This window comes from Onychostoma macrolepis, chromosome 19 (genome assembly GCF_012432095.1).
Source record: "Onychostoma macrolepis isolate SWU-2019 chromosome 19, ASM1243209v1, whole genome shotgun sequence".
NCBI lineage: Eukaryota > Metazoa > Chordata > Actinopteri > Cypriniformes > Cyprinidae > Onychostoma > Onychostoma macrolepis.
This window is the reverse complement of record NC_081173.1, coordinates 25,235,859-25,262,984: the sequence shown is the minus strand read 5'-3', so window position 1 is coordinate 25,262,984 and position 27,126 is coordinate 25,235,859. Positions and strand designations below refer to the sequence as shown.

The following is a 27,126-nucleotide window of genomic DNA, read 5'->3' as shown; positions in this document are numbered from 1 at the left end:
ACAAACCTGACTAAACCAGAATGATTCCATTAGAAACCTGCTTAGGACAATTTGTCTTGTATTTATCACTTACCTGCGAGTCTGTTGTTTAAAGGTTAATAGTCGATCAACGACTGATAGTTTCAGGTGTCTGTATTGTTCTTCATCAAGTTTCTCTGAATCTCTCACTGAACTCCAGTCATGTCAGAGCTCCGCCTGTATTTACACATTTAAACTTGTCCCTGTATTTGGTGTATTGGATTGGGACTTATGTTTCTGCCATATCTTATGCAATACATATCCAGAGGTGGACAAAGTACACAATTCCATTACTTGAGTGAAAGTAGATACTGCTGGTCAAATAATACTCCATTACAAGTGAAAGTTTTAAAGACAGATTTTTACTTAAGTAAAAGTACAGAAGTACTTGCTTTTAAAAGTACTTAAGTACCAAAAGTAAATTTCCTTTTTTTATGTCAATGCACTGTTTTATTATTGTTGTATGTAATACTTGCAATACCTTATGCCTCTGAAGCAACTTACAGTACATTACGCCTACTGAATACAATGACTATCTTGTAGTATATCTTTGGAATAAAGAGCTTTTAGAATGTTAAAAACCTATAGACATTAAACAAGTGAGTGAGAAAAAAAAACACCCTACCCACCCCCATAAAAGCAGGATGGTAGTGATCTCACACAGCTCTGGCATCTATGTGTAGCCATCCCCACAAACATGTTCCTGTGGGGCCCATGCTGGCTTTTTGCGGGCACAGTGCCAACACCAAACCTAAACAGGCCCATAGCGGACTGTCCACATTAATCCAATGATGGCCCAGTGTGGGCCAGCCCATTCGGGCCCAGAGAAACTTTTGTACCTTTGGGCCCATGCAGGTTTGGTGTAGCCAGCCCTGTAATGCAACCAGGAGAATGCAAACAACATTGACTGGCCATTCTTTAGTCACTCAGTTGAACTGGAATGGCTCAAACTAAAAGAAACCTTTTCAGAACCTGTTGTTTCATATAGGTGAGGGATCCTAAAATCTGGCTCATGGGATCCACTTTCCTGGAGAGTTTAGTTCTAACCTTAATCAAACACACCTGAGCATGCTAATCAAAGTCTTCAGGATCATTAGAAAATCACAGGTGGGTGAGCTTGATCAAAGTTGCAGCTAAACTCTGCAGGAAAGTGGATCTCACGAGCCAACAGACATGAGCCCGTTAATAATAATTTTGTGGGCAGTTTTCTTCCTTACCACTAGGGGTGCTAAGGTGTTTTAGGTTTCCTCAAACCCTTGTGCACTGTTCGTTTGGGTGTGTGTTATGTTTCAATCCAGGTAATCCAAAGTACAAGGACAAGAAAGTTCTCAATTCTTAAAGATTTATTCAAGTCAAGCCAACATAGCCAGGCATTACATGATTAGCAGCAGGTGCAACACACTTCCATTCTTATTCTGCATTCACTTGCTATCGGAATTATCGTAAATACGAGCTTCCTAGGCGGAAATTGAACATGAACGGCTTTAGAGAGGCCTTAAATGGCCAATTTCCGACTAGGAAACTCGTATTTACGATAATTCCGATAGCACGTGAATGCAGCATAACTCTGCACCTTTTATAGGTAACAACCGGTAACAATATGTGGACTGCAGCGCCATCTCCTGGCAAATACACAACAGTGTGACACTCCTGGGCTGCGTCCGAAAGCTCTAAAATGCTGCCTTCGGAGGCAGCATTCCAAGGCAGGAAGGCATCAAGGCACGTCCGAATCCAAATTCTGCTTCACTTCCTGTCTCCGGAGGTACCTTCTTCTGATCGGGTCCGTTTTGGTAGTTGACCAAGAGACAGGCTACTGTGTAAAGTTGATTGATGCTGCCTGTAAGTGAAAGAGGGATTACCGTGCTGAATATCTTGTGCTCCTTCACCCTTTGAATCAGTCGCTCAACATGGACACGCAGTCTTGCAATAGACTGTGTTTTCCTGACCTCTGGCCCAGACAGTTGTGCTCTCTTTGACAGGAAGGTAGGTATGTGGACCTTACAGGGCACACAGTCTTCTACAAGGAAAGCCTTATCTACCATTATAGCCATCGTTGGCTTTAGAAGAGAGACTATACCAGACTGCTTTAGAAACTCTCGATCACTGATGGTACAGCACCGTGAGGGGCCATCCCAATCAACCCTTTTGAAAGTGCAGTGAGATTTGTAGGTAGAGAATACCTCACTCTGAAGGAGAAGAGAGTTTGGTATCTGGCAACGCAGTTCAGTACAGTCCAAAATCACCTGTGTATCACAGTAATACTGAAAAACATCTGGCATGTGAGCTTTGACAGTCTCCTCATCCAGCCAAATGCCCACAGCTCCAAGTACAGTATAGAGAAAGTTAGCCCATGTGTTGATGATGCGACTTACAGTTGATTGGTGGATTCTGAACCTGTGGGCCAAATCTGTCTGCATCAGGCCCAATGACAGATATGTCATAAACGTCATAAATTTTATTACTGTTACACAAACACCATAACTGGCACAGTAAGTTTGATTGTAAAACATAAAGATGCATTATCTTAATCATATGAAATGCTACTTAATACATTTACCATTGCACTGGCAGTGTTGTCACACGCACAATCTTGCCATTAGAGTTCAATCTAGAGTTGCTGGCTCTATCTGCATCCAAAAGATCATGAAGTGGGCATGAGTTGCAAATCTGTGGGACATATTTATTTAGATAGCATGTTAAGTGTCTTTAGACTGTACCGCCATGCCCATTAGCTAGATTTGCTAGAAGATGATAGAACAATACTCACCCTAAAGTTGTCGATGTAACTTGTAACTAAATGTGTTTATAAATGAAATCGGCAATTAAAATACACGTGTGAAAATCTTATATCTCAATTTTGTGCAGATTGATTGTAGTGACCTGGAAGCAGAAGCTATCGTATGACTTGGATTAACCACTCCGTTTATGTCTATGGAACATATCTTTGCATGAATATGCAGGTTGTATTGCAGAAAAAAAACAAATTGGTCTGACTTGTGGTCTGACTATTGTCGCTGCATTATGTACCCAGTTTGGCACAAGACAGGGTTTTTCAGAGAGAAATGTGCGGAGATGGTGCAGGTTGGCCCTGACAGCCAACTCGAAGTTGAAGTCGCCAATGGTATTGCTGAGGTAGGTTTTTAAACATAGCCAACAAATGAATTCAAGGCTACTCAAACTAAATAAAAAGTCAGTTTCTGAGTTAGACATACGTACATTACTATAACGTAAAGTAACGTTACAGTTTTTCGTATATAGTTAAACTAAACATATACCCCTCTGTGTGTGTGTGTGTGTGTGTGTAGCCCGGTTGCCACACATTTAGGCATTTTTGTGTATGTAGCCTTATACTTACAAAGGAAACATGAGGAACAACCTAAAAAGAAGCCGACCTGTTTGTGGTACTACTATGTTTTGTCGGGTAGGCTAGCTATATATAGAGAGAGAGAGAAACAGAGAGATCATTTATCTAGCTATTTATCTAACCCCCCACCCCCCAGCCTAATATGCAGGCATACATCCATTTTTCTCTCAACTGTTTACTTTCATTTTAGACATGATGTTCTATGAACTCATGAAAAGGAGAAATGCTAAACGCTACTTTGGTTAAGATTAATCTTGTTTGAAAAACTAAAGATGGTTTAAAGTATAACAATCAAAAATTAAAAAATGGAAAGATACAGAGCTTGCCACTAGACAACAAATCATTGTTTTATTTCAGTTTTATTTCAGTTGTATTCACAATAACATGATAGATAGATAGATAGATAGATAGATAGATAGATAGATAGATAGATAGATAGATAGATAGATAGATAGATAGATAGATAGATAGATAGATAGATAGAGTCTAAATATTGAGTTGTACAACATTTTAACATTGTTACGAGTAATGTGTTGTTTTATCCCTTAGCAATCGATTGCCTGAAAAGAGCTGGCAAGAGCGAACTCCAAATGATCAGTCCTCTACTTCTAGATCCTCCTGTCCTTTCTGACTTGGGCATCACAGGTTGCAATTTTTAATTTTTGCTGGTAAAGAGCAGCTCTATAATCAGTAAATGTTGCTTCATGTCTGCAAGCATTATTTGCATTTGAAAAAGCATGTGCATCAAACATCTTCAAAACTTGTAATGAAAAGCATTTATAAACCTGTTGTCCAAAAAAGAGAACATTTAATAAAAAATATTCCAATATACAATTAAGTTTTTCTTTAATTCCTCCGGCCTTATTTTCTTTCCCTGCCTCCTTTCCTCAAATCCTAAGGGGGTGGAGCTAAGATGTGAGGAGGAAGAGGATGCACAAATAAGAAATGAGAAGCACCCAAAGCATGGCAAGCCAATTTAACATTTAATATATAAACCGTACTAGCGTCTATTTTCATGATACTAGTCCTTAAAAAAAAAAAAAAAAAACATTAGTATCTTTTCCATTAAGTACTTATACCAAAGACTATAGAATACCCAAGACATGTCACTCGTATAGTTTTGAATGGGGAAAAATGCAATGCTCAATATGGCCGCTCAATCGCAGGAAGCCCCGCCTTCTGAATGTAAGAGCCCATCACTAATCGGTAAAGTCAACTCGTCACTGAAGCTGCTGTTAGAAGTCCTGGTTGCTATAGAAACAGTCAGCGTTTTGAGACGTGCGCTTAGAACTGCGCAAGCGCACTGGCTGATCTAGCCTGAAAAATAAGCTTTTTATAACGCTATTTGAGCAAAAGAAACAACATTTATGATACTGTTGTCATCAGATTTCTTTGGTGATTTCAAATATGAAATTTAATTGTAAGCTTAGTGAACAGTTTTGGAGAATTTAATGTTTCCCCATTCAAAGAGATAGGAGCTGCACTTGGATGCCCGAGAGGCATTTCAAAGATGGCCGCCGAGTGACACGACTTGTCATAAAGAGACTTATACTTATTCATAAAGTACTTATTAACATTTCAAATAAGTACTAGTATTTAATAAATGTGTATTAGAATCTTTTAAATGCTAGTAGCTAATCAATAAGTACTGTATGTAGCGAGTAGTATCTATTTAATAGGTACGAGTACCTAATGAATAAGTACTATCTAATAATAAGAACTAGAATCTAATGATTAAGTACTAGTACACTCTTAAAAAATTTACTCTTAAAAAAAATATTTTTTTAACCCAAATGCTGGGTTGAGCCAAATGCTGGGTTTAACCCAAATGAGGGTTATTTATTCAGTGTTTGGGTAGTTTTTGTGTTACCCAGCTCCTGGGTCAAATGTAACAACCTAATGTTTGGGTAGTTTTTGTATTACTCAGATCCTGGGTCAGACATAACCCAGCGGTTGAGTTATTTATCGTGGGGATTTTGTGTCTTCTCTTCACGGGAGAGCAGTTCTAAGCACCATCGGATAGATGCATTCTTTGATCAAATACAGGTTTGTGTACATTTTATTTTATCTATAAAATCGTTACTGTGCTGTATATCGTTCAATTTAATGCAGAGCAACATACAGGTGCGCGGAGTGAATCACCTTTAACGAGTCTCGCGGTCTTTTCGTGTGATGGAAAAGCCTGATGCTTTGCATAAAATAAACGATTTTGCTCATAAAGATACAGAACATAATACTTTGGATGTTAAAACATATCCTCAGAGCTGTTTACTGTTTTTTTTTTTTATTGGCAGGTTATGGAGTCACAGCATGTTTCGGCTAGAGTGAAACGCAGGGCGGCGGACCGTTAGCAGTTACTGCCGAACACGACTCCAGCTCGGGCACGAGAACCAGCATGGCGCAGCGCTGTTACGGTGGAAACAGAATAACAGAGACTGGTCGATTAGGCTACAGGTGAATTACTTTTGTTTAATGTTTAATTTTTACTTCTAATGTTTGTTAAATGAGTTTAAATATAGGCAAAATGTATAGCCTATTGAAAACGATATATACAGTGCTGTAAATAATAAATAAAGGAAAATGAAGTTATCGTGCAAACCAGTGGTTGTGTGGAGTGTTTTAGAAAAGTTTAGAGGATTTAAGTAATCATTATTTTAATGTATGAAGTAAAAAATATGCTAGTAATATAGTAAAAATGAATAAACCCAATTTGCTGGGCAAAATTAACCCAAGATGGGTTCTGTCCTATATTTACCCAGCCCTTGGGTTAGAAACAACCCAAATTAGGTTGTTTTTAACTCATTGTTTTTTAGAGTGTATGTAATAATAGGTACTAGTATCTAAAAATGAAGTACAAGTACCTAATGAATAACTACTAGTACATAAAAATGATGTACTAGTCAATTAGAATACATAGTAAAAACTGAATAGTTGATATGTAAATGACAGATCTCCATAGAAGTCAATGGTAAAAATGTACACATTTGTTGTTAGTAACAATAGAATATTTGCTAGTTGCTTTTGAAAAAATGTGCTAGTATCCAATGAATAAGTACTAATATCTATTTAATATGTACTAGTATCTAACAAATAAGTACAGTATCTATGAATGACTACTATGTCTATTTAATAGGTACTAGTATCTAATGAATGAGTTCTAGTATCTTTTATTGTAAAAGGTTCTACCTAAAGAATAATCACTAGTACCTAAAGGATTAGCACTAGTAGCTAATGAATAAGCACTAGTACTTAATGGAAAAGATAATAGTATCTAAAATTAGTACTAGTAGCATTAAAATAGATACTGGTATGGTTTATAGTTTAAATGTTAAGATGGCTTGCCATAATAAACATAAGGTTTTCACATTTTCTTTCTTTTTTTTCTCTCTTCAAAATTTCACCTAATATGTTGGCAATAGAATGGCAAATTCATTTACTATAATTAACAGGTGTGATAATCAGTGGGGCTGAGTTTTTACCTCCAACGTTTGAATCTGGGCTAAAATATGGATAGAGTTTGTCAGTGAAAGATTGTCCAGTGTAAGAGTAGATATGAGAGCTGGACTCCACATCATAAAAAGAGACCAGACCCTCCTCATAATCCACAAACACACCGACCCGCTGCGGCTTCACTCTCAGAAACAGAGAGACAGGAGGATCAGAGAGAGCCGCATATTCATTCCCATTCTTCAGCCACACAGTCCAGTATCCATTACTGGGATTCAGTGTGATCTTTCCCTTCCTGGTAACGGATCCTCTGGCCACTCCTAATTCCCACTGAAACTTTCCCTTCACCTGCACCTCAAAATAAAATCTCCCTGAGGAGAATCCCTCTACTCCTAGGACATTTGTATATCTATCAAATCTCTCTGGGTTGTCTGAGAGATTCTGTCTTATGTCTCCATATCTCACTTGTTTTCCATCATCAGACAGGATGAGTTTAGGATAAGCTGTATCAGGATCCAGAGTCACATCCACTGAGAAAACAGAGAATATGAATCACAACTTCACAATATACAGATTTTGTGATGATGATGTTTTTAATATTTAATGAAGTTTTTAATCAGACTGTAGTGCAGTAATGAAGCTGTGAGTATATGAATGTAATCTAGTGTAGCACACTGTACCTGCATACTGCTGCATCCACTTCAGCTCTGTAGAGACACATGACAATAAAATAACATGAGATCATTGTGATGGGCGATGCATCTCCACTTCCTTCCACTATAGAAAAATTAAGCCAAAATCTTGTGCCGATGACATCATTTGGAGGCTGAGGCTGCATAGCACTGACCATGACCATCCCATGTTTTTTCATCAAATAAGTAACTAAAAGCAAACTTATTAGAAAAACAAACACTTGAACATATCAGCGTGATAGGGACTACCTAAAATGATGGAAATCTCTGTAAAAAATTAATTTAAAGTGTAATTTGATTATTTAGTATGGCTTCTGTCCCATTCATTTACATGGAAAGGACAGGGTTTATGAACTATACTGCAGCTAAAACATTTTGGCTTCACTTTTCACAACGTGTGTGCAGGGGCGTAAATTTCATCTAACAGTAGGGGGGGACAATAAACATAAAATTTCTCAAGAGCAATTTTTGAAGGGGACACAAATAATACAGCCAAAATTGTACTTGTAAGGATAGCTATGCATACACAGCATGTGTACATAGCATGGGCCGTGTTTAAATATGAGTTCGGTTCGTGGTTCACCAAGCGGTCATATTATAATTATTATTTTGCGTCATCCATAGTATTTTAGATTTCGTCTGAAACCGAGTACGTCTCTTTAGATATTCAACCGCATTAAGCCCACTGATCTGCCACTTAACATCATATTGAGCAAAACCCAACACATAGGTAGGTCTACAATATTAGCCTAATATCAGTTCACACACAGGCTTATCGCCGTGTTAGTTGTAGTGGGTGACAAGCTACAATATTAAGCTTGTTAATCTTATAATCACTCATAGAAAAAACATGGGACATCATAATTTTTTTGTCATGACTAATTTATTAATGATCCAGCATCATCTGTATTAAAGAGAGAGAATCATTTCACCAGATGTTTAAAGAGAATAAAATAGCCGTGACAGCCTAAGTTACTTACACATAACTAACTGTTACTGAGGAACTTTCTCTCTCTCACCGGAATCGTGCGCGTGTGTCGGTAAAAGAGGAAAGCAGGCAGTGGACCAAACCACTGTGAGGCAAGGGAGGGGGGAATCAAAACATTTCTGAACTTAAACGGTTTTTTGCGTTTATTTTGTTTTACTACTCACGCAATTATTTTAAGTATATGTCAATTATATTATTTTTAATACACAGAGTCGCTTGTAATTATATTTTTAGGGGGGACAACCCTCAGATGGGGGGGTCCTGTCCCCCCCGTCCCCCCCGGGATTTACGCCTATGCGTGTGTGGCACGCTTGGTGTGGAATTATAGACAAGCTTTAGGTTTAGCCTACATTTAAAGAATTGTGTACATCATGATGTTTCTTTTATCTGACTGATGTATGTTCTGACATACCAGTTTGTGTAAGCTTCTCATCTAGAGTTTCCCGCAGTTGAATCAGAGCTCTCCTCAGACTCTCATGAGTCTTCATACTGATCTCAGGCAAGTTGATGGTGTTTGTAGGGCTGCACAGGGATGAATAAATCTACAGCAGGAGAGAGGAGAAATCCTTCAGCATGGGGAGTGTTAAACTGTCATATCCTGCATTATCATTGATCAGAGAGATGTTCACTGACCTGTAGGAGGTGGAGGTGATCTTCAGTGTGTGAGAGCTGCTCCAGCTCAGTGTTTCTCATCTTTAGCTCAGTGATCTCCTGCTCCAGATCTTTAATGAGCTCTTGCTCCTGTTTCTCTGCTGCTTTCTGCTGCTCCTCCATCATCTCCAGCACTTCAGTATAAAATCTCTAAGGCAAGAATCAGTGTTACTATTGCTCATACTTCAGTGTTAGGGAGTGTTCAAAATCCCTCAACCAAAGTATTAAACATTGTCCTGTACCATTTGCGCTGAATTATTCGTCATATCATGTGTCTTGATGAGGAGATACTATTAGGTAATATTTCTTTAGTATCAGGTAATTACAGCTGTGTCGATATTCAGACCAACATCACAACCAGTGTGATATCACTTTAACAATTTAATAAAGACAACAGTGAGAAAAATATATTTTAGACAAATTATAGCCATTACTACATTACATCCCCAATACTAAAACAGACTGACAGTCTGTCTGGAACAAACACAGAAACGGAGTGATGCAAACTAATATTTAAATTAATTAAAATATTTTAAACTCACTTTTCTGACTTTTGCTGACTGTTTGATGTCTTGAATTTTCTTTAATCTGTTCTGGATCTTCTGCTGCATGTCTTTCTGTGTCTTCATCAGTTGAGTCTAGACAGAGAACAAAACACAGACACGTTTATTGTAACATAGATTTACTGTCTTTTGAGAAAATGTAATTGTAAAAGATATTCTTTTACAATTACATTTTTTATTTCTCATGATCAATCAAATGAGGCCTTTAAAAGCAATTTTAACTTTAACTTCTACCTTCTTCTTTTCAATCACTTCTTCTAGAGGAACAGTGTTGTGGTTCTTGTGGTCTGTCACAGTGCACATCAGACACACACATGTCTGATCATCTCTACAGAACAGCTCCAGAGGTCTCTCATGTTTCTGACATATATAGTCCTCCAGATTACTCACAGGCTCCATCAGTTTGTGTTTCTTTAAACCTGCCACTCTCAAATGAGGCTGCAGGTGAGTTTCACAGTAAGAGCTCTGACACACCAGACACGACTTCAGGGCTTGCAGCTTTCTTTCCTCACAGAAATCACACAGAACTTCAGGTTTTTCCTCTGGATTTTTATTTTTATAGTGACCTGTGAGCTCTCGGAGTGTGGTATTAATCTTGAGATCGGGTCTTTGCTTGAATGTTTCTTTACAGTATGGACAGTTGCAGGTCTGGCTGTTGTCCCAGCACTTATTCAGACAGGTCTTGCAGAAGTTGTGTCCACATGGAGTGCTGACTGGATCAGTGAACACATCCAGACATATAGAGCACTGAAGCTCCTCAGTCAGTGGACCACAGGAGGTTGACATGACTAGAAAGAAAAATTATGAAGATAAATCACATAGTTTGGACACACTTGAAGCACACAATGAATTCAAGTTTCTTTTTTATGAGCTTGTTATGCCTTTAACAGATAGGACAGTTAAGAGGCTACAGAAGCACAGTATGAGAGGGGAGCTGGATCAGCAAAGGACCTCGAGACAGAAATCATATGTTGATGCACTAACTGCGAGGCTATTGGCGCCAACATTAATTAAACTTTCTAATCATCTTAAAGACTTTTTGATTGAATGGCTTTTGTGTAAATTATTGAAATGATGATAACGATTACTATGGAGATTAGAGAAGGAAAATAATCAACAGCTGTTTATAAAGAATCCCATAATGCACATCATGAAGCTGGTTGAAACAAAGCGTGGTGACTTTGAACAAACTTAAAAATGCAAGAGGTCATCTGGTCATTGCAAAATGAACCCAGACAAGCTGATCAGTACCCTAATGTGAAGCACTAGTACTATACATTTCTGAACTGTACATTTAAAATATTACTAAATGAGAAGAGTGAAAGTCATTCATGCAGTAAGTCATTATTTTCAGGGTTATTGACATGGAGGTTCATCTATACTCTGTCTCCTGGCTTTTCTTGTTTTGTTGTTGTTGGTGAAGATTCTGCCTTTGTTTTTCCCCTCTTTAAGCTTTTTCAAGAAAAAACAAACATTGTATTTTACAATATAAAATAAATACTAATGGACTGATAAGAAACAATCCATTTGCTATATATTTGAATGTATATTTGATCAGTGAGGTCTAAATGAAATTTACCTCACAAGTCAGAGTTTGGGTTACTTATTTTTCATATGATTATTATTTTACATTAGATATTTTCAAAGAGGATACTGTCCATTCAGTCTTGTAAACAACTATTCACTCTTCTCACCCTCTGAAAGAAAGTGACATTCAAGTTATTTAAATTAGTTATTTTCTTTTTTTTTTTTTTTTTTTTTGACCATTTCAATATTTATATTAAATTGTTTAAATTTCAGGTAAACATTAATAGTGAAAAGGAAATCATTAGTCCTTTATCAACACAGTAAAACTCACTGATCAATCTGACCTGCAGTTTAGATTAAAGAAAGTACAAATTACAAGTATGTTTTCCAACAAAAATATATCTTTCCACATATTAGATATATATTATATGGTCAAGAGTAATTTTCATCTTGTTTTATATAAACATGATTTTAAGCTGTATTGTAGCAGATTGTGTCCATTCTGTCTGCAGGCCATTTACTTCCTGTTTTTTTTTGTTTGTTTGTTTGTTTGTTTGTTTTGTATTTAATTGCATATGAACATATATAACAACAACAGAAATACAACTTTGCATATAAATACCATCAGTACACAAGATTACAAGTAAAATAAAAATTAGCCAGAGGAAGAAAGAAAACATAAAATAAATCAATAAAACAACTAAAATAATGAAGATGGTACAGTTTACTTGTCTATTTCAAATTTGCAGATAACATTAGAAGTCCTGAGAGCTTTTTTTGTTTTACATTTATATACCATATTACAGTATTGTTTAAATTCGTTGATAAAATAAAAAGAATTTGGCTTACCACACGACCTTTTCTAAGTATAAAAAGTATAAAAATATTACTGTTATTGTGTCATGAAATGCTGTTTTAAGAGTATTTCAAGCGAGAATGTAGTTGTTTAAAACTGAAATCTGCGGTTTATTTATAAAGATAGCGCCTATTTGAAAATTTGTTTCGCCGATTTCGGAGACGTGAGCTCCACGCGATCACCGGGCGCTCAGTGCCCATGTATCCGCCGAGAGCAGCCTCACCGCGGCTAGTCCTTCTGACATTTACCGCTGGCTCTGATGTCTCTGTAGTGGTCAAACATGAGGTAAAATTCGTTTTGAGTAAATCTAACAGACAATCTTTGGTCTCATGAATCTATTATTTCTTCCAGGTTATATCGTTTTGGCTGAGCACAAAGTTATGTTTCATAAATTATTTATTTAGTAATCGTAATACAGCGCTTACTTTGTTAAGGTGGCTGATTTGTTTGCTTTTGTCTTTATTTCCTTAAGTCTCTTATACTTCTATGATGGCTATATTGTTCATTAAAACTGACATTTAACAAAAAATGCAGAGTTGTGCTTGTCATATTTCATTTTATTACACATAGTGAGAGTATATGTGCACATATTAAACCACGTATTAATAATGTTTTATATTTTTAAAATGAAAACGAAAAGTGGGTTGTATTTTATATTTTGAAGAGAACGAAAAGGCAGTGGTATTTGATATCATTTCATTTTATTGTAATGTGTGTATACGTTTACATTTTTGAGGCTATTAATATTTTAAATGAAACAGAAAAGATGCAACGCTATTTGATATATAAATAGATTATTTATAGTCTATAATAACATTTATTAACATAGTTTAGAGAAAATATTAAATACTTTCTTGTGTATTTAGACAAGCACCTGCAATTCTGGCCAAGTTAAAGATATGTAGTGTGTGAATTTGCACATATTACTTTGCAAAAACGTTTGCAGTAACTTTTTAATATTACATTCTTGAGGACTCTATGCTTACATTTTGTTTCAGGAGCACTAGTGCTCCTACTTAAAAAAAATTAAAAATAGGAACAGACCTTCTGATCAATGAAAGGAGGGTCATTCCTGGGATTCGGTAACATTTCAACTTGGAATATACATGTTTTTCAACTTCTAAATACCCCACATCATTAGGCACATCATTTTCACATTTTTATAGGACTGAAGCTAAAAATACACAAATTGTGTGTCTACAGTCTCTTTATTTTTGTAAAAAATATTTTTAATTTAAAATTGTAACTAAAAACACAATTTTATTGTTTTAGCCCTTAACATGTCAGATGGTAATCAGCAAGAAATACTTTTTGTTCTTAATTGTTTTATATTTTTTCATTAAAATTATTAATAAATGAAGCAAATAACTCAACCCTGTCACAAGTTTACAACCCTGTAACAATGAGAAATATTTATATTTGTGATGGGGTTGAGTGTGACGGGGTTGTGGTTTTTCACACAAAATGGCCACTGCTGCTCATGTAGCATAGGAGAGTAGACCATATATGGCAGCAATAAAATAAACACATTGTATATACTTATGAATGAAAATAAAATGTTGTAAAAGTAATAATTTTCCATCTTAATTTTATATGACGGGGTTGAGTTGTTAAGCTTGACAGTACCCTCCCTGACCATAACATGCCTCAAAAATATGAATAAAAAGTATGATACCACTAACCATTTTCTGCACCACTATTAAAGAGACTCAAATGAAGTCACATATGAGTGGAGACTAAATTATTATGGGCGAAGAATGGTTAGTGTGACGGGGTTGAGTTCAGACTGAGAGACATAACTTTACAGTCTGTTTTTTTTATCAAATATTTTGCATTTTTTTATCAAATATTTTTTACAAGAAAGGAACACAAGTAAATGCTTACATTGTTGCCAAAAATCACAGACACTATGCACATTTTGTTATTAATTTTCTAAGTACAAACTCAGGGACATTACAAAATGATTGGTTCAAAATAGATATAAGACATTATTTTATGCTAAAAATATAAAAATGCAATAATTATTTTTATTAATTATAATGGGCATCCCAAAGTTTTATGAAAAGCTTCTAACAATTCATTTTGGTGAACCACCACTTTAGAAACTCTGGGGGACTGAAATATTACCGAATCCCAGGAATGACCCAGAAATTAACCTTGCTATTGATATTTTTTTAAAACCTTTGTAATGCCATTTTTCTAACTTTATTAAATGTATGTCATCTTTTGTGCCAAAAAAAATAGATTTATAAACTTTTATCAAAAAAAATGTAACTAAACAATAAATTAAATGAAAATAATAAGATATAACAGAAGAATAAGTTCCCAGTCAAATGAAAACAGCATCAACAATTCATCTTTGCATGGCACAGAAGAGCACAAATGTGGCATTAAGCAATATTTACAGAATTTAAGAAATGATGGACAAGACTCAGAGGTGGCATTAATGCATCTCATAATAACAATGTTATGAGATTAATGTTTTAAATATATACATTTCAATGAATTAAATGACTCAATTTATACTGTAAAAATGAAACAGAAACTGCCAGTAGGTGGCATCAAGTCACTGTCTTTGTCACTGAATCATTCATTCAATCGATTCGTTCAAACGGCTGATTCATTTAGGAACGAAGCAAGTGACTCTCTTTATGAATGGGTCATTGAATCATTGACTCACTCGATTTGTTCAAAAGCAAAGATTCATTCATAAACGAAACAGCGCTGTGTCAAAGACTTGCGCAGAGGCTCAGCTGTGACTTTGTTTTTTAACTATATTTTTGTTGACGAAATAGAGCAAAATAGACAACAGTGTTCCTAAAATGTAAGTCACTTAATATTAACTTTTGTATAAAATCAAAAACTGTTGTATAAATTCAATTTCACATTTGCAAACTCTCATTAAAAAGCTGTTACCCTCCGTTCGTCACTGTCTCACAAACTTCTATTTTAATGAATGAAGCTCTCTACACTGCACACTTAATATATATTATTTACATCTCTCTACACTTTGTTTGTTACAATGAATAACAACAACTGCAGTCTGCTTTCACGGTCTGTGCTGTGAGGAGCAGGACGCGCTGTGGTACAGAAGCATTTCTATTGGCTACAGGCAGGTATTAAATGGCAAAAGACAGCATTGCGCAACGAACCATAAACACAGCGCTACGTTTATATGTAGAACTGGGATCGCTTTCGTAGTCTTTTGAATGGATAAAATATAGAAATCAAATAGTTGGAAATGAAACGCCAAATGTTTTGGGGCACCACTGACTTCCATAGTAGGAAGAAAAAAACTATGGAAGTCAATGGTGCCCCAGAACTGCTCTGTTTCCCACATTCTTCAGAATATCTTCCTTTATGTTCAGCAGAACAAAGACATTCATACAGGTTCGGAACTACTTGAGGGTGAGTAAATAATGACAGAATTTTCATTTTTGGGTGAACTATCCCTTTAATGTCATGTGAAAAAATGACGCACCAAACTTTGCTTTGCTACCAATCAATGACTTACTTTTAATACAATTCTGATACTAGTGCAGCAAACAACTAAAGTAGTTGAGTATTTGACATGATTAAACCTGGTTCTGTTCAACTTCCTCCAGTTTGACACAAACCCGACTAACCAGAGACCACCTCCATTAGAAACCTGTTCAGGACAATCTCTGTTATATTTCTATCACTTACCTGTGAGTATCAGATGTATCCACAAGGATCTTTGAACGGCTCAATAAATATTCTGTTGTTTAAAGAGGTTGATCGTTGCAGGCATCCATATTGTTCCAGTTGGTTTCACTTTCTCTGAACTCCAGTGATGTCAGAGCTTCTCCTATATTTACACATTTACATATGTCTCTGTAATCGGTGTGTTGCGTTCATGTGTGTCTGTTTGTATTGGAACTGATGTTTCTATTAGCTTATGAAGAAGAGAAATACTAAATACTATTTTTGCATCATGAAAATTAATCTCAGCATTTGTTTAAACAATAATAATAATGGTGAAATAAGAATTCATTCATGAATATGATTACTGTCCAAATGATGAAATGTTATGTTTATGGCCAACAAACAACAAATCATTGTCTCATTTCAGTTTTATTCAAAACATGATGGTATAATCATTTTTTACATTACCTACACAAGTTTGACAAAAACGTTTCCAGAATATACTCCCATTATCCCATATTCAGATGTGTCCAAAAGACATTACATCAAACGTTTTACAATCAGATAACAGTCTGCTTCAATTCACACCCAGAATGAGGTTGTAAGTAAACCATAGTAAAAAAAAAGTATACTTTATTGTATTTGTAATATATTCCGTAGGTTGCAAATATACTAACAAAAATGTACAATCTTTAAATATATAAAAAGTATATTAGCATCATGCTTTTGCCTATTTTAACAATACAACTTTTAACACACTTTAAAATAATTGAAATTTAGTATATTTTCTAAAAAATATATTTTACAAAAATATACTTGAATTGAAAAGTTCTGTTTATTTTTTATAAGTATATTTATGCGGGGGCCAGTCGCGGATAGTTGGAACTCAGTGACAGCCAATGAAATTGAAGCATTTCAACAGTTGGCCAAAGAGCGGAAATGATGTCACAGCCAATCAGATTTTTTTCATGTATTTTAAGACTGGCAACATTTGTTAAGAGTTTCCAAGACAAATTCTGCATAACATACAGATGTTACTCAGTCTCTTTGTCTATCTGATATGTTATGTGACACCGCTCTCGTGGATGCAGGGTTTAGTCGTGGGAACCTGATTTGAAAAACACTACCATGATTTTTCAAGCTCTGGCCTGAGCAAAGGGTTTTTAACATCTCAAAGACAGAAAAGGTTAATGCAGGTAATTTCCTGACATGAATAATAATCTCAGTGTTTGTATTTATACACAGAGGTAGACCAAAAGAGACTAAAAATTTCTAAGCCACAAATTACAGAATGCTGTTCTTCCTTTACAACATTTTCATTTGAAACTGTTTTGCGTTGTTTGAAGCGCAAAAAAACAAACAATAACAACTTGCATTGCATTTATAGATAAATAGCAGTAAAGTCTTCCATTCTCTCACAATGAATGCTGTTATTAATGTTATTTCACCCAAAAATTGAGATATTAACTATTTTTGTTGAGAGAATTTGAATGAAGTTTGCTTATAACATAATTAATTTTCATGAATTCATCAAAACTTACCAGGATCTAAGTGAAGGAACCCAAGAAGAGAATGAGAGGTGAACAGACTTTACACAAGGCACAAGAAGGTAGTTGAGGACACAGGGAGAGTGAGAGCTAGGCTGATGAATCCAGGGGCAAGTTGCATAAACATAGCCACTATATAGTTAATACTTAAGAACTAGTCTGACCATTTAACAGTTAGCCAAGGGTAGAACAATGTACTTTCTTATGTAACAAACTAAAATATATATATATATATATATATATATATATATATATATATGACCAGCCTTAAAGAAAAAAAAAAACAGATTGCTAACCTTATAGGACTAGTCTAAGTAGTTTATGCAATGGCTACTGGACCACAGGTAGGTCAGTCAAGCACATATAGGCTACTCAGTGTCTAAACCACACTGTTGCTGCACATGCAGAATGAGGCCTGGCATGGTCTTGCTTTAATAACCCTTAATGTCCCTGGAAATTATGTCCTTTTAATGAAAGAATATATCTTTTTACCATCCCAATATATGCCTCAGCCTCAATGGTGCTTTCACGCAAGTCCCCCACGCCATGGCCATTAATGTACCCCATAACATGACAGGCTTTTGCACCTGTTGCTGATAAAAGTCTGAATGGTCCCGTTTTTCTTTGGCACGGAGAACTCAATGTCTGTTTTCCCAAAAAAAAGCTGAAATGTGGACTCCTCTGACCATAGCACATCTGAGATGACCTCAGGCCCAGAGAACTTCTCTGCTTGGGATTGATCTATGGCTTTCTCCTTGTGTAACAGAGATTCAAGTTGCATTTCATGAGGCAGCGATGGACTGTTAAGTGACAATGGATTAACGAAGTACTCCCGAGTCCATGTGGCTATATTTAACACAGTAGAATTATGGTTTCTCAAACAGTGCCATCCTGGACTTGAAAATTGCACATATTCAACAGAGATGTCCTGTCTTTCTTTACTGAGATTTTTCCTGAATTGTTTCACAATATTATGTATGGTAGATGGAGAAAGACCTAAATTCTTTGCAATTTTGCATTGAGAAATGTTATTTTTGAACAGTTTGACAATTCTCTCATCAAGAGTCATAAAGTGATAAGCCACAAACCATCTTTTCTTGCAAAGACTAAGACTTTGGTTGGTGCGTGTGTATTTTTGCTTACCCAGTCATGATACACTCAACTATCACCAATTTGCCCGCTTCTTGTGGAATATTTCAAAACTGTTTAACTTGAATATTCTATAATATTTTCACTTATTTTTCCCAAAATGTGATTAAATCAAAATGTGAATGTGAAATTCAATAACTTTGGTCAATGAACACATTGGAAAACTTTTCTTTGAACTTTTGTCAGTTAAATAAAGGTTAAAAGAATTAACAAATTAACATCACAGATTCTTGTTTTTACTGTGTTTTACAAAATGTCCCAATTATTTTAGGAATGGGGATGTAAAAAAAATTTTTATACGATTTAAAATGTGTGTCCCTACTTCACATCAGCTACACTAAATTGTAAACAGACTTATATTTTATTTAAAGTGATGCACTGTATCATTTTAAAAAATGAGAATTTCACTGAAACCAGTGTGTATTGAAATTAGTTTATATAATGTAACTCAGTTGTAATTGATTCTATTCTTATGGTAAAACTTACATAACTAACTTACACATCTGCAGGTTTTACCATGGTTCAAACATTTAACATACCATGGTAAGCCGTGAGACGTGTGGATCCATGTGCAGATATAACAGGTATAACATGGGCGAGACAAAGAGTAAACAGAAACAAGCGTGGGTGGACGATCGGTGAACAGTATCCAAAGGGGCTTGACAAGAGAGGTAATCCAAGGGCAGGGCAGGGCAGGGATAATGCATACAATACTCGGCGACGAGGGAGAGAAAGTCCGTGGCTTAAATACTGTGTGCAAATGGGAATCAGCTGTGTGTGATCAGTGCAAGGAGCTGTGTGTGTCGTTAGTGCAATGAATGGTGGGAAATGGAGTCCATGTGATGTGTGGTGTGAAAGTCCATGTGGTGAGCGGGTGACCTCTAGTGGTGAATGAACGGGAGTGCAGACCAGATTCGTGACACACACTATGGAATATGAATATGGTAATCATACAGTTCTGTTATATAAATCAAGATATTACCATCTGATGTACCACAGTATTATCACAAAACATTTTGTAAGGGAGATTATAGAAACAGCCTTAATACAACAGTTTATTGAGATTACATTGGTTTATTTTGATGTAAATAGTTTACAGACAATTTCGAGTGTCAGGTAAAGATTAGAAAAATGTCATGAATAAAACAAGCATTACAAAGATTAAAATATATAATTATAGTAGATTCTAAAAACAAACTGAAACTGAAAAACAAACCATTAAAGAACCTTCATCCCACATACACAGTTTTTGCATAAAATTATTTTCATCTTTCATATCAGGGATATTAATTCATTTATTGTAAGTGACAGTTGTGATGATCAGTGGGATTGAGTTTACACCTCCATAGTTTAAGGATGGGCTGAAATATGGATAGAGTTTCCCATTGAAAGGCTGTCCAGTGTAAGAGTAGATATGAGAGCTGGACTCCACATCATAAAAGGAGACCAGACCCTCCTCATAATCCACAAACACACCGACCCGCTGCGGCTTCACTCTCAGACACAGAGAAACAGCGGGACCAGCACAAGCTTTATATTCATTCTTATTCCTCAGAATCACTGTCCAAAATCCATTACCGGGTCTCAGTTTGATCTCTCCCTTCCTTTTAATGGATTCTTGGGCCACTCCTAAAGTCCAGTTAGTCTTTCCCTTCACCTGCACCTCAAAATAAAATCGCCCTGAGGAGAATCCCTCCTTTCCCAGGACATTTGGACTGTGATCAAATCTCTCTGGGTTGTCTGGGAGTTTCTGCCAAATGTCTCCATATCTCACTTGTTTTCCATCATCAGACAGGATGAGGTTTGGATGAGCTGTATCAGGATCCAGAGTCACATCCACTGAGAAAACAGAGAATATGAATCACAACTTCACAATACAAAACATTTTGATGATGATTTTTATATTTAATCCAGTTTTTAATCAGACTGTAGTGCAGTGATGAAGCTGTGAGTATATGAATATAATCTAGTGTAGCACACTGTACCTGCATACTGCTGCATCCACTTCAGCTCTGTAGAGACACATGACAATAAAACATCATGAGATGTTTGTGATGTTTGTATGTGTGGATTTGCAACATTATGTTTTTATTTGATCAGTGTAAGGACGGACAAACCAGTTTGTGCGAGTTTCTCATGCAGAGTTTCCTGCAGTTGTGTCAGAGCTCTCCTCAGAGTCTTCAGATTCTTATGAGTCTTCATACTGATCTCAGGCCAGTTCCTGGTGTTTGTGGAGCTGCACAGGGATGAGTAAATCTACAGCAGGAGAGAGGAGACATCCTTCAGCATGGGGAGTGTTAAGCTGTCATATCCTGCATTATCATTGATCAGAGAGATGTTCACTGACCTGTAGGAGGTGGAGGTGATCTTCAGTGTGTGAGAGCTGCTCCAGCTCAGTGTTTCTCATCTTTAGCTCAGTGATCTCCTGCTCCAGATCTTTAATGAGCTCTTGCTCCTGTTTCTCTGCTGCTTTCTGCTGCTCCTCCATCATCTCCAGCACTTCAGTCTGACATCTCTCAATGGAGCGGATGAGATCAGTGAAGAGCTCAACACGGGCTGCTTTCTCCTTCTCTGTGTTTCTCTGCTCAACCAATTTAATCAACAAATTTTAAGTGGTGTTATCTGCATGCTACACAGTTCGTGTTACTGACATTACTTATATCTCAATTCATGTGTCCAATAAGTAACCACCCATAACCACTCACTTTTCTGATTTCTGCTGAGTGTTTGATGTCTTGAATCTTCTTGACTCTGTCTTGGATCATCATCTGCACGTCTTGGATCATCAACTCGGTCTAACAGAGAAAATATAATTGACAGTGACATGAAGGTGAATAAATAATATAATTTTAATTTATAAGTGACGTATTATTTTAACATTGATAGCACTCACTTCTTCTAAAGAAACAGTGTTGTGGTTCTTGTGATCTCCTTCAGTGCAGGACAGACACACACATGTCTGATCATCTCTACAGAACAGCTCCAGAGGTCTCTCATGTTTCTGACATATATAGTCCTCCAGATTACTCACAGGCTCCATCAGTTTGTGTTTCTTTAAACCTGCCACTCTCAAATGAGGCTGCAGGTGAGTTTCACAGTAAGAGCTCTGACACACCAGACACGACTTCAGGGCTTGCAGCTTTCTTTCCTCACAGAAATCACACAGAACTTCAGGTTTTTTCTCAGTACTTTTATTTTTATAGTGATCTACGATCTCTCGGAGTGTGGTATTAATCTTGAGATCAGGTCTTTGGTTGAATGTTTCTTTACAGTATGGACAGTTGCAGGTCTGGCTGTTGTCCCAGCACTTATTCAGACAGGTCTTGCAGAAGTTGTGTCCACTTGGAGTGCTGACTGGATCAGTGAACACATCCAGACATATAGAGCACTGAAGTTCACTGCAGGATGACATAGCTGGATGGAGAAATGATAATAACCTGCACTATTAGTGTAAAGTAAAAATATTATGGAAATTTCCTTTTTTTTTATTTAAATTAATTTATTTATTTGAAAAGGGACCATGTATAATTTTAACATAAATGTTTCCATTTCATGCATTGTACCGAATTTAACCAATGGCTAGTTTTCATCCACGGTCCCTTGGCAGGTAATCATAATCACAAATAAACATTAAAAAAAACAAAAAAAACAGCAAAAACATATAGAACAGTAATACTTATACACATCGTATCAGAGCCAAAAAAAGAAAAACAGGAAAAATAACCCCAGGTTAAACCATAACCATATCAGTGTTTACAGAGTTGATTTTAAATAAAATTTTAGTTTCATTAGGTGCAGAGCTTGAGTCTAGAGAAAGGGTGGCTATTTTCAGGTTTTCAAGAAGATAAAACATAAAATAGATTTGCTCACATAGAGGAGTATCAATACTTGTTATCCTTGTTGTTCTTCTCGATGATGTTGGAGAAGATTTCACCACTGCTATTCCTTTTCTCATACCTTTTCAAGAACAAAAAACACAATCTGAACTGGAAACTGCTGTTCTGTTGTTTATATTAAAGACGTATACCATTTTCCCTTTCAAAAGTTTTATATTTTGTATGGCCAAGTGTAGTTTTAATCTTGTTTTAAGTAAATGGGATATACAGAGTCAGTGTAGCAGGTTTGTGTTCAGTCTGTCTGCAGGTCATTTAGGCTACTTACTGTTTCTTTAGTCTTTATATCATGACAAAATGACAAAGGCAACAAACATTACAACCAATCTACTTACATTCTGATACCACTTCAATGCAGTAAACATTTTGTGGGAAAACATTTCCTTCTAAACAAGCGATTACACACAAAAAAATCACCGGAATAATTTGCTGTTTATATTAAAGGCAAACAATATTAATTAGCTTAAATATGTCTCTTTGAAAAATTCTTAGTTCATCTTGTCATGCATATTTGCATTCAGAGTAATTTTTCATTACTCTGCATAACGAACAGACCAAACATTGTGGCAAGCGTGACGGTGTCTATGCCTCGAGGTCATATTTATTTCCTGTTTATTTAGTCTTTGTGCCGAGTGGGACACAAAAAAGAACAGAAATGACAGAAACGCCAAAGTTTACAAGCAAAACAAATGAAACACATTAATACAATTTTTATTTCAGTGTCTTAAACAACTCAAATTTGACGATTAAATCTGGTTCTGCTCAAACTGTTTCCAGCTTCACATAAACCTGACTAAACCAGACCACTTCCATTAAAAACCTGATATTTCTGACAGCTAATGATGGTTCCAAGAACAGCATTCATTCGTTATTATGATAACTGTACAAATGATGGAAGGTTACAATGTTTAATCCAAGAACTAGTCAACAAACAACAAATCATTGTCTTTTTCAGTTTTATTCAAAACAAGATGGTATAAAACAAAAAGTAAAGACATGACCAACTTTTTACATTAGCTACACGAGTTTTACAAAACAAAAGTGAGGGATATCCAAAAGCATGAGGGAAAGGTTTGGATCCACTGATACATAATCCATGTATCACCATAAATAAAAAAGATTCCATCATTATGAGCAGAATTGGAACCTCATGTCTGCAGTACATATCATGCAATAACAGGTGGATCTGAATCCATCAGAGAATAAAAATCACATGAGAGCTTCACTACAGTCTAGAAAGAAGCAAACACAAACATGGAGAAATGCAGTGTAAGATCCAGACGATCTAGACCGGAGAAAACTGGAGCAGTATGAAGAGGTTTGGTTTGCATGAATATTATCCGGTTCTATTAGGCCGAGTAATCCTGCAGAATCAAACAATTACACTGAGAAAACACTCAGGATATAGATATGATATAATTGTGTCTTAAAAGTAAAAGCTTCTATAGATAAAACTAATTTTAGTACATCTGAACTTACTGCTCTGGGTTTCTTGTTCATCTTCATGTCAAATCTGTAAGGAAAAACATAAATTAACAAGTGGCCCATCACAGTCATATAAACAAATGAACCTGTTAAAAACCCTGCATGCAACTAACTCTAAACCCATCATGTCTATGAATTCCACAAACATGCAGCTGAAAAATAATTGTAAAACCAAGCAAAACCAAAGAATAAACTGCAGCAACATCTGCGAATGATCAGGTAGAAGCAAGCGTCATAGCATTCATACACGCGACATGGACGGCCCCACGCAGCTAACGGACAGAAGACACAGGAGTGAGAAACATGAAGTAAAATTGAGACTTACTCAAAGTCATAATCAAACATGCCAGAAGGGCTGAAGGGGGCAGCGTTAGGAAGGAAGAGAGCATTCAGAGGTTAGTGCACTACACTGAGCAGCACAACAATCCCACAGTCCACTAAATAGGGTGTCAATGCATGGGTTTATACCTTCAGTGGTACACTAGATGAACAACAGGACAGACACTAATGCATCCTCTCTAGTGCGTTAGTAACTATAGGACCCTAACTAGTGCTCATCTTATATCATCTGAAGTGATCCTGGATGCAACCATCAGTTTCCAAAAGAAAGACAGAAAGATCAAGACATGGGTTTGAAGAGCAATTCAAACTTGTTAATGGCTGGAATATGTAACAGAAATGAAATTATTTAAAATGTAATAAGTTAAAGTGTAATTTAATTAAAATATAGTTTGCATTAATTAAAACATGAAATTTGTATTTTGTGCCTATAATGTATTACTTTGCCATTGCCATTTTTTTCATCATATTTTTGAGGCAAACCACACAAGATAAACTTTGATTTCATTCATCAAATATTCATTGTGGCAGCAAATTGTGTTTATTTTGCATGACAATAAAATAAAAATTTATTCTTAAGAAAAAAACTATAATCATGTATTATGCAAAAACAATACTACAGACAAACAGGCCAGTATTTACTCATGAAATTTAAGTTTAAGGCTAAGGTTAATTTTAAACCCTGTTAATATCTAACCTTTCAATCCATAATTTTCCATAAATCATCTATAAATGCAGTAGTGGCTGTAAATACTTCGGGCTGAATCAAGGAAAAATAGCTTCACAAATCTTCCTTTTGTTCATCTAATACAAACGCAGATGTTAAAACTGAGCATCTTCTCTAATCAGACCGGTCAAAAGTGGACCAAAACAGCATCAAACATCAGAACAGAGTAAGAGACTCTAGGCTGGATCCACATGAGAGGAAAGAGTAGATAAAGACACTAAAATGAGAAACCAAAGCAAATTGAGCTGAGCAGGAGCCACAGCACTATGAAACTGAAGTAAAACCCTCCCGTTTGGCAAAAGAAGCATAGCTGCTCCCATATTCAGATGTGTCCACAAGACATTACGTTGATTTTACAATCAAATAACAGTCTGTTTCAATAAGAACTGGATCAGCCAGAATGAAGTTGTAAGTAAAGAACCATTTTATATTCTGGACCCCAAGGGCCTGCTGGAGATCAGGTACCTGTGTCTGTTCTTGTTCTTGCGTTTCTTGTGGCTGCTGTGGTGGCTTCCTGTGGAAGACGAAGCAGCTTTCTGGGGTTTCAGGTCTTGCAGGGCTCCATCTGCCTCCTCTGTGTCTTCCTGACTGGGTTCATTTTCCTGGTTTTGGAGATCTGGGGATGTGTCGCTCTCTGTTCCGCTGCCTGGTTCGCCTGAGAAAACGTTTACAAACTAGTAATTATTAAAATATTAAGCCACTAAATACACTGAATCTGATTCCATTCAATCTCAATTTTCATTTCACAATACCCATTTTCACTGGTGACACCCAGAAATACTGGGTAAACATCTTAGTTGATTTCAAATACTCAAATGAGCCTATGGGGCACACAATTGTGGTTCCCAGCTCACTAGGTTTTAAAATACAGCCCATTTAACATTTAAAAACAATACATGATTAACAGAAATTTCTTGCAGGCACAATAAGCTTGAGATTTTACTCACGTTTTTCATTCATATGATCAGGAATTCCTCCAAGAGCACAAACAGCCTGTGTGACAGTCCACCAAAACAAATTTAATATAGATAATTTTTTAATTATTGTTTTATTTCTTTAGTATCTTATTTCATATACACAAAGTATGTATATTTCTAAGATACTGACCGCCACTGATGTGACGGAGGACTTGCTGAAAAGTCGTTCTGCTTCCTTGAATTTCCTATTCCTCCGATCAGTCTTGCTGTTTGAATTCCTAAAGCAGGAGACCAGTTGATGTTAACCTGTATGTTTTTAAGATTCTTCATCAGTGAACCACATGAAGTCATATCACACTTACTTTTGATTAGTTAGATATCGGTCCCATCCTCGAATGATGTTACCATACATCTGAGTGTCCTCCAGGTAACTGCCTTCAAATGCATAAATCTGTCTTTCTAGATTCACCAGAGTCTCCTGTTAAAAATGCAAAAAAGTTTTAGCTGCAGCTGTCAATCATATATGACCCACATATGATAAAATTATATTAATATTTCTGTGCAGTTCTGCTTTCTTTGTTCATTTTGTAAACCGAAGCTGTGCACAAGAGGCATGTTTTTCATGCTTTATAATTATATGTTGTGCATCAGGAGGCGCCACAACAAAAGCAACTAACAGTTAGCATGTTAGCATACATATACAGTAGCTATTGAAATATCATTTTGATATATGTAGTACAACTACGGTTAACTAAGACTTTTTGATTTTTAAATACAACACACATTCACGCATTTAATTTATATAAAGTATTTGTAACAGTTTATTTCAGACTCGTGTTAGTATGCTAACACACATACGGGTATTTCAGTTCATAGTTCAGTCTCATTTGGTGGCGCATCAACAGGGTTTTTAGAGTTCTGGACACTTAGAAAGGTTTATAATTACCGCAAGCTCTTGTTTTCTCTTGACCAGCTCGGAGAGCTCGCGGCGGGTGTCGGGGATCTGCGGTGGAGTCGCTTTGGCGTGCATCGCCATGATGGAGCTGAGCTGCTCAATGACTGAGAACAGCTGAAGCCGGACCTCTGACTGCAGTACTGTGCATGTCCTCCGGTCCGACAGGGGGCGCTCGCTTCGCCTCCAGAGCAGAATTCGAATCACTAAAACTCAAAAAAAAATAAAAACCGCTTAAAAACTGCTAGGGCACTTCTATAATAATAATAATAATAATAATAATAAAATCCTGATAAATACTGAAATCCTAATAATAAGGTAATTTATAATATCCAAGAAATATAT

At 36.2% G+C, this 27,126-nt stretch overlaps 3 protein-coding genes across 4 annotated transcripts; all 3 read right to left on the bottom strand.

The window, feature by feature from the left end:
• Positions 1–3,722: 3,722 nt before the first annotated feature.
• LOC131526389 (E3 ubiquitin-protein ligase TRIM39-like) lies at positions 3,723–15,907 on the bottom strand. Its single transcript, XM_058754673.1, has 7 exons — positions 15,794–15,907; positions 9,958–10,511; positions 9,703–9,798; positions 9,143–9,310; positions 8,922–9,051; positions 7,510–7,536; positions 3,723–7,359 (listed from the first exon to the last, which is right to left on the bottom strand). Exons 2-7 carry the CDS (start codon positions 10,507–10,509, stop codon positions 6,812–6,814), a joined length of 1,521 nt encoding a protein of 506 aa, XP_058610656.1. The 5' UTR covers positions 10,510–10,511; positions 15,794–15,907; the 3' UTR covers positions 3,723–6,811.
• Positions 15,908–19,509: 3,602 nt separating this feature from the next.
• On the bottom strand, positions 19,510–23,156 carry LOC131525704 (E3 ubiquitin-protein ligase TRIM39-like). Its single transcript, XM_058753611.1, has 7 exons — positions 22,339–23,156; positions 21,362–21,882; positions 21,174–21,263; positions 20,816–21,049; positions 20,586–20,724; positions 20,454–20,480; positions 19,510–20,307 (listed from the first exon to the last, which is right to left on the bottom strand). Exons 1-7 carry the CDS (start codon positions 22,421–22,423, stop codon positions 19,760–19,762), a joined length of 1,644 nt encoding a protein of 547 aa, XP_058609594.1. The 5' UTR covers positions 22,424–23,156; the 3' UTR covers positions 19,510–19,759.
• Positions 23,157–23,300: 144 nt separating this feature from the next.
• meaf6 (MYST/Esa1-associated factor 6) lies at positions 23,301–27,001 on the bottom strand. 2 transcript variants are annotated; one of them, XM_058753616.1, is made up of 8 exons: positions 26,776–27,001; positions 26,192–26,307; positions 26,020–26,107; positions 25,860–25,905; positions 25,378–25,567; positions 24,172–24,201; positions 23,841–23,874; positions 23,301–23,725 (listed from the first exon to the last, which is right to left on the bottom strand). In XM_058753616.1, exons 1-8 carry the CDS (start codon positions 26,863–26,865, stop codon positions 23,711–23,713), a joined length of 609 nt encoding a protein of 202 aa, XP_058609599.1. In that variant the 5' UTR covers positions 26,866–27,001; the 3' UTR covers positions 23,301–23,710. The 2 variants fall into 2 exon arrangements, with proteins under 2 accessions (XP_058609599.1, XP_058609600.1); XM_058753617.1 differs by lacking the exon at positions 24,172–24,201 and having other exon boundaries at positions 26,776–26,981.
• Positions 27,002–27,126: the final 125 nt, after the last annotated feature.